The sequence below is a fragment of the Strix aluco genome, chromosome 7 (assembly GCF_031877795.1).
Source record: "Strix aluco isolate bStrAlu1 chromosome 7, bStrAlu1.hap1, whole genome shotgun sequence".
Classification (NCBI taxonomy): domain Eukaryota; kingdom Metazoa; phylum Chordata; class Aves; order Strigiformes; family Strigidae; genus Strix; species Strix aluco.
The window spans coordinates 14,252,170-14,267,688 of record NC_133937.1 but is presented as its reverse complement, the minus strand read 5'-3'; the positions used below and the strand labels follow the sequence as shown (position 1 = coordinate 14,267,688).

The following is a 15,519-nucleotide window of genomic DNA, read 5'->3' as shown; positions in this document are numbered from 1 at the left end:
ATAGCCCGGTGCAGCCAACATCCAGTACTGAAGCAACACTTGAGGTAATTCTTTATTGATAGGGAGGGACTAGGTGTGGATCCTCAGTGCATTTGGAGTTGGGAGAATCTAAGCTTTCCAAAGGGTTAGAGAACATATTCATCTAGTTCGAAAGAGTGGAGGGAAACAACAGACTTGAAATTATGGAGGGATAATTTTGGGAGCTGTATATTTTCTCTGTAAGATCTGAATGTTTGGAGTCACGCCATGAAGTAAAGGGAAATAAAGTCTTGCAGAATGCTTCCAAATTGGCTTTTTTCACTTTTGCATTACATAAAAACATCCAGTGATTTGGATGGGACTCTGTCTGATGTGTTTGTTTAGTGAAATACATGATGGAGACTTAACTGATGTCTATACAAATTAAACTTCTTCAAATAATACTACTAAATAGAGGAATGTATTTGAGGAAGGTATGCATCACATAGGCAGCATCAGTCAAAAGTAAATTACTGGTAGCCATCCAAAGCCACTATTAGTATACAAACTTACTACACCACCATCTTTTTTTCCTCATCTTTAATGTAAACACCTTAGAATACCTGTACACAATATGGGCTTTTAGTGTGCTTTATGTCAGTGTGTGATGTACGGTAGTTACTCTGTGTTTTCTTTAAAATATGCCTTCATATTTCCTTGGTGACTGTAAAGTGGTCTTAGTGTCTTTTCTCCACGGGTGTCTCCTTGCTCTGCCATATTCCTTCATGTGAACAGAGAATGGATTGTATAGAGTGGTTTCTACAGTCTACGGAAAACACAGCACAAAAGACCAAGGGATAAGTTGGTTAAATTTTGTGTTATGAAAATTTTTTAACAGTAATGTGTTTTAATATCTGTTAACTAGACTAAAAACTAATTACAAGTATTTAAAGTTGAAACACTTTGGCCAGACACTTTAGCCGTATGAAGATGGTGCATGTATCTCAGATGGTGAGACATTAGTTTTGTTCCCCTGCAAAAAAATCTCAATGAAAAATGAGAAGTTAGTTATTTCCTTCTAAATGTCTGGGGTTTATAAAAAGAAAACAAAAGCAGATCTCGGAAATATTTTTGATTGCCAGTAAGTTGGAAACAAATTTTGGCTTTCAGGTGTCACATTGTCTTTTTCAGATTGGTAGTCAAGGCCAAGGATATTTTTGGTGGAAATTTGACCAGCAATAATAAAAAAAAATAAATCCATATGATCTGTTATTTATTAATGGATTGTTAGGGATTCCTAGGTTAACGAATTGGGAAAAAAGATAGCTGAAGTCCTTCCTGGAGCATTTTAGCGTTCCAGGAAACTGCTAATAGTATTTCATCTGTTCTTGTGATTTTATTTTTAAAGAAGTTACTAGGTTTTGTTTATACTGATATGAAAAATTATAAAAATGTGGTGAAATTCATGCCTGTTCCATAACATGAACACACCAAAAAGGCAGTTCAAATTCAGTATTTGCACTGCACCCATGCAAGACAGCCTTTTTCTTAAATAAGGGTATGCTTAAAATAAGTTTATGGTGGTGCCCTAATCAGGAAGGATTGCTAACTGAATCCGTGTTAATAATTAAAGGTACGTGCGTGGTGTTCATTCGAGAAATCCAAGTAAAACAAAAACTAAACCTGAATGAAAGAAGCTAAGCTGCCTAACTTGTGAGACAGTATGGGCATGAAGCACATGTATTGGTGCTACAGTTACCCAGAGCTTTATTTCCTGTTCTGATTATGGGATTTGTCATATTTTTCCGCTGCAGACGGATGAGGTTTTAGGGGGAAAAGAGGGGTGAGGCAGGAGCAAGGAGCCTTGTTTGGAAATCGTTACGTTTTAGTTTGCATTAAAGTAGTGTCACCTAGAGGCTCCAACCAAGAATACAGCCAAGGGGTGCTGGGCACCCTGAGCACACGAGTGCCCAGAGGTAGTTGCAGAGGCGGAGCAAAGTGCAGACACAGACAGGTGCCGGCAGGCAAGAACAGATCAGGAGGCCCAGTTCTGGACTGTATTTGGACCATTCTGATTTTTGGCCATGTGTAACTGCAAAGGAGTGAGTAGCCATGTGTAACTGCCTGGGTAGATATCCGACACCTCACTCCTGGTCGTCAGATGCTCTCCTCTCTAGGTGTCAATGGGTGACAAAAGAACACATGAGAGAAATGACAGTCAGTGTTACCCTGGCAATTACCTGCTCATCTTGGCATCAGCTGAAGAAGTTACAATAGAGTCAGTAGATTTAAAGGACTGTGTGGACTCTGTGTGTGTCAGCTACCCGTCAGGTGGGATGACTGTGCTTCAGAAACATTAAAGACCCCTGCAAAACTGTAAAGCCAGCTTGAGGGTAAGCAACAGAAACTAGCCACTGAAAGCCCAGTTGTGGGAAGCCTGATGCCAGTGGTTGAAGTGAAAAGGTTTTTTGATAAAGCCAATACCTGGTGCTTTTCTGCAGTAGTTGATGGATTTCAGTGTTTAAAGCAGAGATAAATGCTTTATAAAGGTAGTGCTTTAGACACCTGGCATTCTCAACAAGCGATGTGGAAAATCACCGGGAAGATATAATTCCAGTTTTTACCCTCCTCCACAACACGTAAAGTACTAATGCTCTAGGGATGCGTACTTCACTAAACCATCTGAATCTCTCCTTCCTCAATCAATGAAGACATGTAAACAGAGTATCAGATACACATACAATTGCTTTAATGACAACATAAACATATTTAAAATACAGCATTTTCAAATAATGCCACAGATCATATATAAATTACAGTAATTCACTAGTATTAATTTACTATATGGAGCTCACTTTTTATTAAGCAACTTCTATTAGAATTAACTAACAATCTGTGTCTGACATGAAGTCTGTAACTATTGCAAAGAGGGTGGATATCTGCCTGATTCTGTTTTCCTAGAACTGGGATTAAGAGAACCTGTTTAGACCTAAGTACCGATGTACCTCTCCGACGTGAGTGTTGTATTATTGGTGATTTCTGTACATGTACCAGCAGCTAAGAAATCCTTCCTTCTTATTCCTTGATTGCAGTTTCACTACATCATAGTTTGAGAAGTAATTTCTCTCCATCTCTTCCTCTTTGCTCTATGGCTTCCTCTGCTGTTTGGCCTTTAATGCTGACCAGTAGTATGTATAGGTTCATTAACACTATTATAAATTTAGTCAATACTCTTTTAGTGGACTCCAGCTGAGCCCAAACTGACTCACTGCCCTCCAGGGTGTAGTGAGAGACTTAATTACCCTTGTACTGTTCAACGGGAACAATGTCATGGGCAGCATTTCGCTGTGTCTGGAGAGGTTGAAGCTTCTGTCTCTATTGGCTGCCATTTTCAAGTTTAAAGAAAGGGATTTCAGGATAATTCACAGCTCTGTATAATAACAGCGAAAAGCCACTGCTCTTTTGCAAATGAGAATTGGATTGGTCACGTTTCATTACAGTACTTACATGGATTTTCCTTTGATGGTGGGAGTATTCCTTTGGGTTGTCTAAGTACAGAAATGGAAGTTGAAAGAGTAAAGTGGAGGGACAAGTAATCCCTTAGTTGAGTGGCACGTGTTTCAGCATCTCCTACTGCTTGAAACCAAAGAAGCCTTCATGTGATGGAGGAAGGGTGGGTATTGTATCCAGTATGGCAAAAGTCATACTCGAACATGCACGTAATTGGTGATGGGCCAGAGTACCACACTGGGGAGTGCAAACCACGTGAATGCCATGTATTTCTCATTGGGGTAACTAAAGTGATGTTTGAGTGAAGTGAGGTCTAGCACAGTGAGTGTATATATTAAGGTATATAAGTTGATGTTCTGCAAGGCACATCTACCACTACTATCAGTGTCGCCATAATTTCTGAAGTTAACGTCTGCAATTTAAAGCGAAGTCCTGTGTTGGATAATGTGATAGTCATGTGATTCAATGTGTGCAGTGAATGTTTCTCAACAGATCTGTACCTGGGGTTTTTTTTCTGGCTTTCATGTGTTATGCTGGTGGCTTTCATCATATGTCAACAATATAGTTTCTTGAGGTGTCACCCATCTAAACTGTAAAACAGTAAAAATTGAGTGATTTACTCTTCTTTGTAATTAGATTAAATGATTGTATAGTCTTTGAGAACCCAGTGCAGCCTTCCACTAAACAAATGCTCTGACTACCATTGGAAATTAGGGATGAGTAATGCATGAAATCTCTTTTGTGTACTGTAAAGGAGAGAAACGGGTAAGAGAAACATGCTTTGGAGGAAAAGAAAGTGAAGAAATAGTTACAACTTCTTAGCAGCAGGCCAAGGCATCGCTAGCTCAAAGTTTGAGTATGCATACAAATCATATGGCATATTTGCATTAGAAGAACCTTCAGTGACTCTGTGGTTTGATTCCTGCCTGTCATTACCCTTCCTATTTACTCATGCACCTGCAAAATATTTGCCTTGTCCCTCAGGTTTTATTACCTGTCCACAGCACATCAGTGGGGAATAGTGAGGAATGGCTGCAGTGAGTCCTTTCACTGCTTATGTCATGGAGAGAGCTTCTTTGTAGTCATTGAAGTATACAAACACTCATATGTGCCATAAATATCCAAACAAATCACAGAGCAGACATCATCAAACCCAGTCAGAGAAGGAAGTAAAGTAGGAGGCATTGTTCAGAGCAGGAAGAAAGAGGAAGGCTTCATAGCAGTCACAAATTCTGGGTTAGTCATCATTTGTCTCCATGCTGGTAGAGGGGACTTGCTGATGCATTGCGTCACTGGCAAATATTAGTCACTGAAGCCATTGTCTGAGCCTCTGAATGAGAGGGGCAAGATTTTCAGCCTTCTAAGAGAAAATACTTTAAAGAAAAATGGGCTACGAGGACTTACTGATTGCAAGGTGGTAAATATGCCCTTATTCACACATCATTTTATATGGATGCCATGAATGTAAATATTACATGTCAAGCATCTTATAAAGAATTACTATTTTCCATTAATTTTCCATAATTATTTATTAGGGGAAATAATTATTTTCCCTAACTATTATTTTTTTTTTTTTGGTGATTTTACTGCTTAATTCAATTTGGGTATTTCGAAACAAGTAGGTCAGTTCAAATTCACAGTTATGTTCTAATACAGTGCTGTTGTGCTGGCACAGCATTATGGAATTTGTTTGAAATTTCCTACTTGTTTGTAAAATGTATTCACTGTTTCATTTGACCTTACACAGTTGCTGTTGCTGTTACTAGATTATTTGTTGCTTGGGACATAGGCAATTTTTATCACATGTGTGTGCACTTCTTTGTGCAATGCAATTCCTGTTCCTAAATTATTAACACGAGGTGTTATGAACAGGCTAAAGAATGAACCACATAGGTAGTCCTTGATTTTGGCTCCCAGCACGAAAGGAAGGAAAAGTGGTCCAAGCCTGGAGTGTACTGTCAGGGGACATGGGAGAGTCAGCTCCCTGGTCTGCCACAGAGCCCTTTTTTAGGACTTGGGCGGGTTGGTTGTCTCAACATGTCTTGTATGAGTTAATTGTGTGGCACTTCATGGTGCAGGCTTTGGAGCACATGGACAAAGCGCTCATAGAGCCTGTATAGATTCTTTAGGCAAGGTAGCCCTGTATAGAATTCCAGTGATAGCTGGTAGTCCAGGCAAAAATGCAGTTCTTGATAAAAAGTACAAGTCAATGGCATTTGAAAAATGAAAGAGCAGTATGTGTGTGTGTGTGTGTACTAAATGGTATATATATCTAGATGTGGAAAGATCATGTGTGTGTATCTGTACATATATGCAAATAGAAATCTAATTTGCAAGTTAATAGTATGAGAACGAGCAAATTTCAAGTGGCATATATTTTACAGTTATGGGATTAATAGTTACTTTCACTGGATTTAACATATTTCATTAATTACTCTAGATGCGTACCTATCCTGTGTTAATTTTGAAACCACCAGTGCTTTTGTATGAAAAGAACTGTAAGAAATACTTGCTTGTATCTGTGGACAAAGCTAATGGAAAAACCCAATCCTCTCATCCACATATTTATCTGAAAGATGTGTTGTATATCTGCGGCTGATTTTCTAGAATGCTGATTAGCTAATACTGGTTTTGGCATGCAGCTTATCCATCGTGTGGGAGAACACTATCTGAATTTCAATTTCCTTTTCAAAATGATGTTGAACTGCTATTCCTTTAAAGGCTTTTCTGGCCATTTGGGGACCCAGTGCAGACAGTGGAGCTGCAGTCTGGTCTCAAAATCTAATTGAATTGATACGAGGCAGCTGAAGCAGTGGTTGTTGAAGAGCTTGAGATGGATTGCAAAAAATAAGTGCTTCTGAGCAACTTGCTTAGTGTCCTTGTTTGAAACTCTGCCCCGAGTTTATTTTTACTTTCATTGGTAACAGACCTTTATGGTAAAAGCCCTGTGCTTCAGTACAGTTAAGGAATTCATTAGTTCTGTGTGGTTTTGATATGATTATGTTGCTATTAAAGAAACTTTATGCCTCTGAGAGTATCAGGCTAATAATGGAAGGAGAGGAGAGTTAAGGTAATGTCAGGTGTTAATCCTTTTGTTCCTGCCAGCAACTTGCCACTGTTTAAACTTCCAAAATCTCACTCCCCTCAACACTTGTTTTTGCAGTGATGGGTCTTTCCCCTACGATTCTGTTCCCTGGCAGCAAAATACCAACCAGCCTCCAGGCTCTTTATCAGTGGTCACCACAGTATGGGGTGTGACTAACACCTCTCAAAGCCAGGTAAGCTTGGTTTTTATGCTTCCTCCCCTCTAGATAAGGGTTTTCACTAATGTTTGCAAAATGAAAAGCTTTTTGGAAAATCCTCTCGGGATCCATAACAGTGTCTGATGTTCTCTTTGCTGTACATGGTGCGTTTTCTTCCCTGTCCTGTCCTCTTTGGTGGCATTGGAAAGGAGGTGCCCGAGAGCTTGAGTCAGTAGCTCCTTTAGCTGCATGCAAATGTCAATCTTGGGTTTAGCACGTATTTTGCACTGTATGCTTTCAACACTGAAAGCATGATTTTGGGGTAATCCCAAACCTTTAGGGAATTTCAGATTGAATTTGAAGAGTTGTTTATTAAATATAAAAATTCTAGCTAGATTCACCAAATGACGGTTATTGTTGATTTTACCTGGGGTTGTGTCGTACTTGTGGGCTGGTGAAATCCAGTGCTGTGTCTACCCCCACGCTGAGGTGCTAACTACCAACTGTAGGCTGTGCTTTTTTCAGCCTCTTCTGCTAATACTGCCTTACTTAGCAAAAATACTTCAATATGCATTGGACCAAAAGCATGAGCTCCTGGCTTCCAAGTGAGAGCCATGCTTTCTGAATTTTCATTTGGTTCTCTCCGGTCTTACCTCTCTTTTTCTTCTGCAATGTATATTGAATTATGCTATACAAAAAGAAGCAGCTTTAATGAAGGAGACGCTAATTATTTGTGATAGTGTGCTCTCCAAGGGATGTGGCACAAATCAAGCTCTCAGTCTAGCCTTTTCTTACACTCTAGTTGAAGTGCTCTAAACACATCGCCATCTTTAATGAGTGCTAATGGTACATAAATCTAACCTGTATTTTCTACCTTTTTCAAATCAAGTGACATTAGATCCAATACAAAATTTTGTGTGGATTTTAAAAAAAAAAATATTTTAATTTTGGTGAGAAGATTGAAACCAAAATTACTATAGTTTGAAACATTTGAAAAAGAAGTTATTCAGGGGCTAAGTCATATAGATGCTCACATGGCAGTTATGTAAGCACTGGTTGTCGCAAAATCTTTCCTCAAAAAATAAAGAGAGGAAACAGTTATGGGTTCTATAACATGATTTATTATTGTTGATTTCTCTTTAACACCTTAAAAGAAAAGGTATCCCCTTCTGGGAGAGAAAAACCTGAGTAAACACATAGATCTATACATTGGCCAGAAAATGGAAGTACAGTTTCTTGTGGAAATCTTTCACACGTAAAAAGGCAAAAGGAGGAGAAAAAAAAAAAAAAAAGACTCAGAGTTTTGTTTTGTAATAAGAACACTGTAATGTTAATTGAACGCTTCATGATACTTCAGAAGAATGTGCAATAAAAGAAAAAAAGTGCTTTGGTAGAAGAAAATGCTTCTTCAGAACCACTGCAAGGGAAGGGTGAAACTCTGGAACATGAAGCTTGGTTGTAGCAGTTCAAAGCAGATTTAAATGAATGACAAGGTTTACCGTAAGTCTTCATGCTCCCCGAGCAAGAGGAGTGAGTTGGCCTCACTGGTTCCCTTTCAGAAATTCCCAAAGCTGATGACTTGGTCTTCTGCAAAAATAATGACCACTAAATCTCTTCCCAAGTAGGAGACAGGTTTCTGTGCAGGTGATCCATGAACAGCCATACTTACATCTCAATGGAAATCATAACAGTTTTGGTTCAATTGAAAAAAAAAATGCTTCAAACAAGCAAACCAAGTCATTTTAAAAACAGAACACAGGATTCTTCTAAGAAGCCATAAAAATAACTGTCAGACTTCTGTACACTTTAGAGAGAGTTAGATTCAAGAACAGGTTAAGCCACTGAAATGCATTCTTTCACAGTTTTTGTATCTGTAGTACTATTTGCAGTATGCCAGTGGAACTGAATATTTGCAAGTTATTTTAAAGTCCTACGTCCAAAAAAAAGAAAAAGCATGTACTTAATTGGATGAATTTGTCACCTACAGAGCATGGTTCTAGCAGATCTTTATCACAACTTTTTTAGTGTTAGTTTGGGTTCCATCTAGTTAAAAATCTCCTGTGAAGGATAATTAGAGGTCAGAAACTCTTGTTTATTTGGTAATGGCAAAAGGAGAAATCGCCAGGAAGGTATATCTAGACATGAACAAGGGGTATGCTCATTAGAGTTCAGAGGACAGGGTGGTTATATTTTAATCTATCGATTGCAGGAAAACTTAATTTGCTTGATGTAGTTCAAGGTACAGCCCCTTATTCTCATGTTCCTACTCACAGGTGCTGGGAAATCCAATGGCAAATGCTAACAACCCTATGAACCCAGCAGGAAATCCCATGGCTTCTGGGATGACTACCAGCAACCCTGGAATCAATTCCCCTCAGTTTGCTGGACAGCAGCAACAATTTTCAGCCAAGGCAGGCTCCACTCAGCCGTACATACAGCAGGGCATGTATGGGCGACCCAATTATCCTGGAAGTGGAGGCTTTGGTGGCAGGTAAGATTTACTTGTCTGAGGTGGAAAATGGATGTAAGTAGTTGATGAAGCTTGTTTTAGTGACCTGGCAGAAGTGTCATGGGCTTATTTTAATTATATAAAGTCTCAGTAGCTATTTTATGCTGGTTAACTGAAGTGCATACTGCTTTTACAGCTTTGGAAATCAGCTACCCTAAACTGCAATGAAATTCATCACAGTAAATGGAAATGGCTTAGGTCAATCAATTAGCTCTAATAAACCCCCAAAATAAAGTTTTAATTAAGAGAGATTGTTAAACAGACCACAGGCTTAGGAATGATTAACATTTAATAAGGCCAGGATGTGAAAGGTATTGATGGTATAATTTCTACGTGCGTATGGAGGAATAAGCTTGAGTATTAGTCAAAGTAGGCTCCTATGCAATGGGATATTTCTGCCCAAAGACTTCCTCCACAGCAGGAATTAGAAAAGAATTGGGAGTGAAGATGTTTGTTCAGAGAGATGGTCAAGCTGTGTATTTATTTCAGGGAAGTAAATGCTGGATTAGCAAAATAAGCCAAAACTAATAGCCTGGGTTTTGTTACATTTTGACTTTCTGTGTCTGTGCTTTGTAAACAAGGGTGATAAGTGCACTTAACTGAAACCACTATTTATGGTCCCTCTGCAAAGCTTGCTGAAAAGGTTGTTAGCATAGTCAGTCTAGTGTGAAGAATATAAGCCTGGGACTGAGGGAACTTTCATCTCTGCCACTGATCTACTGAGTGACCTTGAACAAGTCAGAAGGTTTCTTTAGCTTTGTAATAACATCTCTAAAATGGGCATAGTAGACTGACTGGCCCATATTTATAAAGATAGCTGATGTCTTGGAGTGGGAAAGGCATGGTCATGGTTCAGCTTAATTTATCTTATGATCAATAGGAGAGCCGGGTAGGAACTGCAAAATGCATTGTGTGGGATCCAGTAGAGCTGATTGCATTGCATCTCTCCTGGCCTTTCTGCTAAGGTTTAGGGAGGAATGCTTTTACAACGTTGGGAACACTTGGCATAATTCACCAGTGAGGCAGATGAATGCACTGTAGTGGAGGAAGCTCTCTGTTCATGCTGCTGTGCAATCTGCCCCTACACTATTGGGAAATGGAGCATGCATTACCTTTCAGGATTTCAGTTCAACTTTGCAGTAAGCTACAGAGCTGCAAAGCAGTTCACTGCCCCCAAAACAACTGACAGTGGTGCCTTGCAATCCCAGTGACAGCACCTGAGCAACACTAGTATCTCATATACACACCTAATTCCCCGTCCTGCTGGCTTTAGGCACTGATATGTAATTTTAGAACAGTTCCAGATGAGGATCACACCAACGTTCAAAACAAAATCCACCAGGCGTGTCTTAATTCTCTCTCTCTCTTTCTTTCTTTCTTTTCTTCCCTGTTAGTTACCCTGGAGGCCCAAATACCCCTGCAGGAATGGGGATCCCCCCCCACACGAGGCCACCAGCTGATTTCACCCAGCCAGCTGCAGCTGCTGCTGCTGCTGCAGTTGCGGCTGCAGCTGCTACAGCAACAGCTACAGCTACAGCCACTGTGGCAGCCCTTCAGGAAACACAGAATAAGGACATGAACCAGTATGGACCGGTAAGAGAGTAACCCTTATATCTTCGTACCTGCCTGAGCTGGACCATTACATGGAATTGGGCTGTCCTTCTCACTCCCCTGTTTATTAGGGTGCCTACTCTTTTTTTTTTTTTTTTTGTGCATGAGCATGGTTACAAATGCTTGTGAGAAACTGCTGGAATGTGTGTATGTAGGTATGAGTCAGTCTCCCATGTTTTTCCTGACAAATCCTGCCTAAGTGTGTTTTGTAGTTTGGAGATTGCCCCTTAAAAAAATTGAAAATTACCCAAAATTATGGCTGCATCTGATGTGATATATTATTGTTGCCTTTGCCAGCCCTGTGAACCTCTAAATTTGAGTACCTGCTGAAATGTTCCAGAATCTTGGAATAGGTTTTGTATCACTTGGGTAATTGTTTATTTTACCAACTACAGTTAGTTGGTTGTTTTTTTCTCTTCAAACAAGGAAATGACAGTAGAAAAGAGATTTGCTTTTTAATAATGTTGTCTATGAGAACAGCTATGTGAGACATGCATTTCTGGTGATCCATACCCTCCAGCATGTCATGACTTCATGTAGTAATTTTTTCTTAAAATAAAAGGGTTTGATCAATTCAGGTTTTTTCCTCCTGAGCTTTTTTACCTCTCTTGAGTTTTGAAGTATGTGGCCTTTTATGCCAGGTGATGTAAAGAAGCATGTCTTAGAAATTGTAGTCTTATGCTGTATTTACACAGCCAACTTCCTAACCTGTTATCTTATAGGAATAGACTAGCCAATTTAAATGATTTAATTGTGCACCTTAGACTTCTGTCTTTCTCTCTGATGCCTTCTACAATTCCAATTCAATTTTTAATATAAATTACATCACTGCCCATCAAATGTTGGAGGACATTGAAGGAAAATGCGACATAAATCCTCCCCTCTTCCCTCCCCCAAAAGCATGTTCAGCTCCCTCCTCCCGTTTTAAATGCATGTCGCATTTTATTCTTTTTTTTTTTTCTTCTTCTTCCGTTGAAGGTTTGTTCCTCTTTCCAGATGGGTCCAACTCAGGCTTACAACAACCAGTTTATGAACCAGCCTGGTCCTCGTGGCCCCGCTTCTATGCCAGGCAACATGAACCCAGCAAGCATGGGAGCCGGAATGACGCCTTCCAGCATGAGTGGGCCACCCATGGGCATGAACCAGCCTCGGCCTCCTGGAATGAGTCCCTTCAGCACCCATGGGCAAAGGATGCCTCAGCAAGCCTACCCAGGCCCACGCCCCCAGTCTTTGCCTATACAGGGCATAAAGAGACCATACCCAGGAGAGGTAATAAAATAAATTCTATTTTGTTCACACTGTTATTTTGACTGAAAGTTGCAACGTGCTGGGTAATATGTGGTGTGCATCCCTGTACAATAGGTACATCTTTGTTCCAGCCTTGGTACAAATACTGCCATTAAAATATGAGCGGCAGCAGCTCTTCCTTTTTAACTTCTAAAGTATTCAGCTTGGCCCTTGCTACGTTAGTCAAGATGACAGTCATTAAAACTGAGAAAGGCCCAAAGTTGACGGAGCCCTCAAAATGTCCCTTTGAGATTCTCATGCTAGATGGCGAATTCATAGACTTTAAGCAGACTTCCTTCACAGGAGTGGATTTATTTAATGTGACAACTTAAAAGAGATGTTGAAGGTGAAATACTTTATTTGAGCCCAATGCATATGTGATCTGCATTTTCTTGGATGGTTTTATTGTTCTAAAGAGATACGTTGTATAAACACCAATAGTAATAACATTTATTTTAAGGACCAATTGCTTTCCAAACTTCTTGAGGCTTGATTTTCATGAGCACTGAGGTGAATATAAATCATGTTGAACTCAAATCCCCTCTGTGTCAGCGTTTATCTAATAGAAGTTTATTTGGAATGTGGTATTTCTGTCTAAGTTCCCATGCTGTTATGAGAACTGAGTGGCTTTGTAGACAAAATTACATTGCCATTGACTTGTATTATGACCTTGGACAAAACACTTAGGGTCAAAATTTTAAAGAAAATTAGACAACCAAAGATGTAGACAGACAAGCTTTTGGATTTTTAAAAAGCACTAAAGTGTTTTACTGTGCAAATTGGTGTGAATTGGGCAATAGAAGCTTTTGAGAGGCTCACCAACTCTTTCTCAGCATCTGTATGCACCTAAATGTCTTTACAAATCTAGCCACCAGTTACTAACTTCAGAGATAATTTCCTGGTAAAATTCTGTATTAAACTGAGACCACAACGATAGCTATAACTCCAGATATAGAGCTTTTTTTATGCTATTGCCCTGACTATAATAATGGTAGTAAGACTTTATAGAAAACATACAGCAGAGAGTACCATGGTGTGGAGAAAATGTAGCAAACATTTATTACTGAGCTACCTTTATTTCCTGATCTGCAAACTTTTTTTTCTTAATTTTTAAAAAAAAAGATCAGAAATAAAAGTTATGTGCTTTTGCAGGAGTTGCTTCTCTGGGAAGGCTTTTCACTCTGTAAATACTGCCACTTACTCTACAATTAAGTTAAGAAAACACAGAATGTGGCTTGTTCAGATAATTCTTATCTTCAGATTTCATATTTGAAAGAAGACTGTAAATCACTTCTTTGCTGCTTCAGAAGCAGGTTTTCCATTGTAAGTGAATATGATCATGTTCCCAAGAAGTCAGTGCTGAACAGTGACCTAAATGTTACATGCTTGCTGGTCTGGAGTTCTGCAGATCCTGTAGATGCTATTTGCTTGTTTGGTTTTTGAAAGCTTTGTTTACGGAAACTTATTAGTCAGTTAATTTTTCAAATTGACATTTTATTACCTTTAAAGTTCCAGTTTTCATGACTTTGACTCCAAAACTGCAGCACAGTGCTAGCTAGCACTGGCAAGGTGTTTATGTCTAAGAATAGCTTCTCTTCAGTTGTTAGGGTATTGCTGAACACTGTAGCACAGGGCCAGCATAGCAGTTGTGTTGAGAAGACAGACATGGACAACACAGCTTCTATTCTCTGCCCATTCTGGGATTATTTTTTTTTGTTACTTTCCTTTTTGTACTTTCATTCTCCATCTGAAAAAGGAGCCCCAGGGATGGGACTGGTAGCACTTGCAAAAACACAGAGATTTTGCGAGCATTGCATCTGGTTGTAATTCTGGTTTCTTCAAAAACAGTGCCCTTTGACAGCGCTGCAAGGCTTGAGTGTATGTGTGTGTTAAGGTACATGGTTATTCTTATCCCACTTTGGTTTGCAGGACTTTTATGCTTTTGAGTGAGTGTTCACCTCCAGCCATCAGGGCCTGGTTTAGGCATAAGTGGCACTAAGTTGAGGAGTATTCACCTGGAGGGTTGTTTTGTTAGCTTTGATTCCGCTATTGAATGTGTGCTAATAATCAATTCTGGTCAGCTTGCATGAAACAGATCTTTGTTTCCTTTCATCTCTGTTATGAAATAGCCGAATTATGGAAACCAGCAGTATGGACCAAATAGCCAGTTTCCAAACCAGCCTGGTCAGTACCCCACTCCCAACCCTCCAAGACCCCTTACGTCTCCCAACTATCCTGGACAGAGGATGCCAAGCCAGCAAAACACAGGGCAGTACCCTCCTCCAACAGTCAACATGGGGCAGTATTACAAGGTAAGAATTTTTAGATTATCTTGTTGCGTTCTGGTAGACGTTTATGAATGAAGTCACATTAATGACTTCGTAGATACTGCTTTTGTGTAATTAAAGAGAAAAAAACCACAGTGTTTTTACTTATGTTGTGGATCTCAGGATCAAGTCAGTCAGCCAAATTGCATAGGAGCTTCAGAGCAGTTCATAAAGAAAATTGAATGTTACTGCAGCTCATTAGAGGCTTTTACAAGAAAATGTTGGTTTTGCTTTAAACATAGCATGTAAAAAGAAGTACCTAATGAAGTTCAGGTGTAATATTTTCACCTATTCATGGCACCCTGCAAGAAAACAACTTTGGAAATTTGTAATAAACGTTTCGCATTGCAGCATCCCAATTTCAGACCTGCAGTCGTCACTGTTGGATTAACCCAGCCCAAACTTAAAAGCTGTTCCAGCTGTAGAATTCATCTTTGAACTGAAGTTTACGTGACTTCCTTCTACCTCTCCCTCCTCTTTTCTCCTTTTCCCTCTGCATTGCTTGTTTTGGGCAAGAATTAGAATTGTTAAAATGTTGCCTAAAACCTGTTTTATGGATATATGTTGAGCATTTAGTATTAGCCAAACCGAGTTTGTACTGAGGGCCTGCTGATGTTTGATATCTCTGAAGTGCGTACAAAAGTGACCTTTTGCCCACGAGTACTCCAGTGAGTATAAAAATAGGGAGGACCATCAATGGTCTGACCTGCTCTTAAAGCATTAGCTGTTGAAGTCTCTGGACTACATTCTGATTTTGAATGTAGGCTGGAAGAATCCAAGATGTGCATTGGTCTTGAACCAGAATTGTTCCGGTGTGATTCACACAGAAAACACCATTGAAAAAAGTGGAAACATGCCCCCCACCACCTCCCCCCTTTACTATAGAGCATCTGTTCTGTGTGCAACCAAACTGTCCACTGTGGTACCCAAAGGAATGCCTGTTGCATCGTGGCAGCTTTTGCAGTACACTGCCAGGAGGAACACGAGGAGGAGACAGATCCTCAACTACTGTAATTCCAGTGGAGTCACTTATGCTAAAATAACAGCAGAAGATCTCTGTAAAGTTTTTAAGTAA

At 39.6% G+C, this 15,519-nt stretch overlaps 1 protein-coding gene across 11 annotated transcripts in view; it reads left to right on the top strand.

The window, feature by feature from the left end:
- ZMIZ1 (zinc finger MIZ-type containing 1) overlaps nucleotides 1–15,519 on the top strand; it is a 360,810-nt gene that overhangs the window by 316,593 nt on the left and 28,698 nt on the right. For 9 of the 11 annotated variants that reach the window (XR_012623945.1, XM_074830534.1, XM_074830533.1 and 6 more), the window contains 5 exons: nucleotides 6,632–6,746; nucleotides 8,984–9,201; nucleotides 10,614–10,812; nucleotides 11,809–12,099; nucleotides 14,247–14,429. Coding sequence is in view for 10 of the 11 variants with exons in the window: in XM_074830534.1 (XP_074686635.1) it covers nucleotides 6,632–6,746; nucleotides 8,984–9,201; nucleotides 10,614–10,812; nucleotides 11,809–12,099; nucleotides 14,247–14,429 (1,006 nt within the window). In the remaining variant the exon portion in view is untranslated. The remainder of the gene's footprint in view (nucleotides 1–6,631; nucleotides 6,747–8,983; nucleotides 9,202–10,613; nucleotides 10,813–11,808; nucleotides 12,100–14,246; nucleotides 14,430–15,519) is intronic. The other 2 variants (XM_074830542.1, XM_074830537.1) reach the window with 1 other exon arrangement.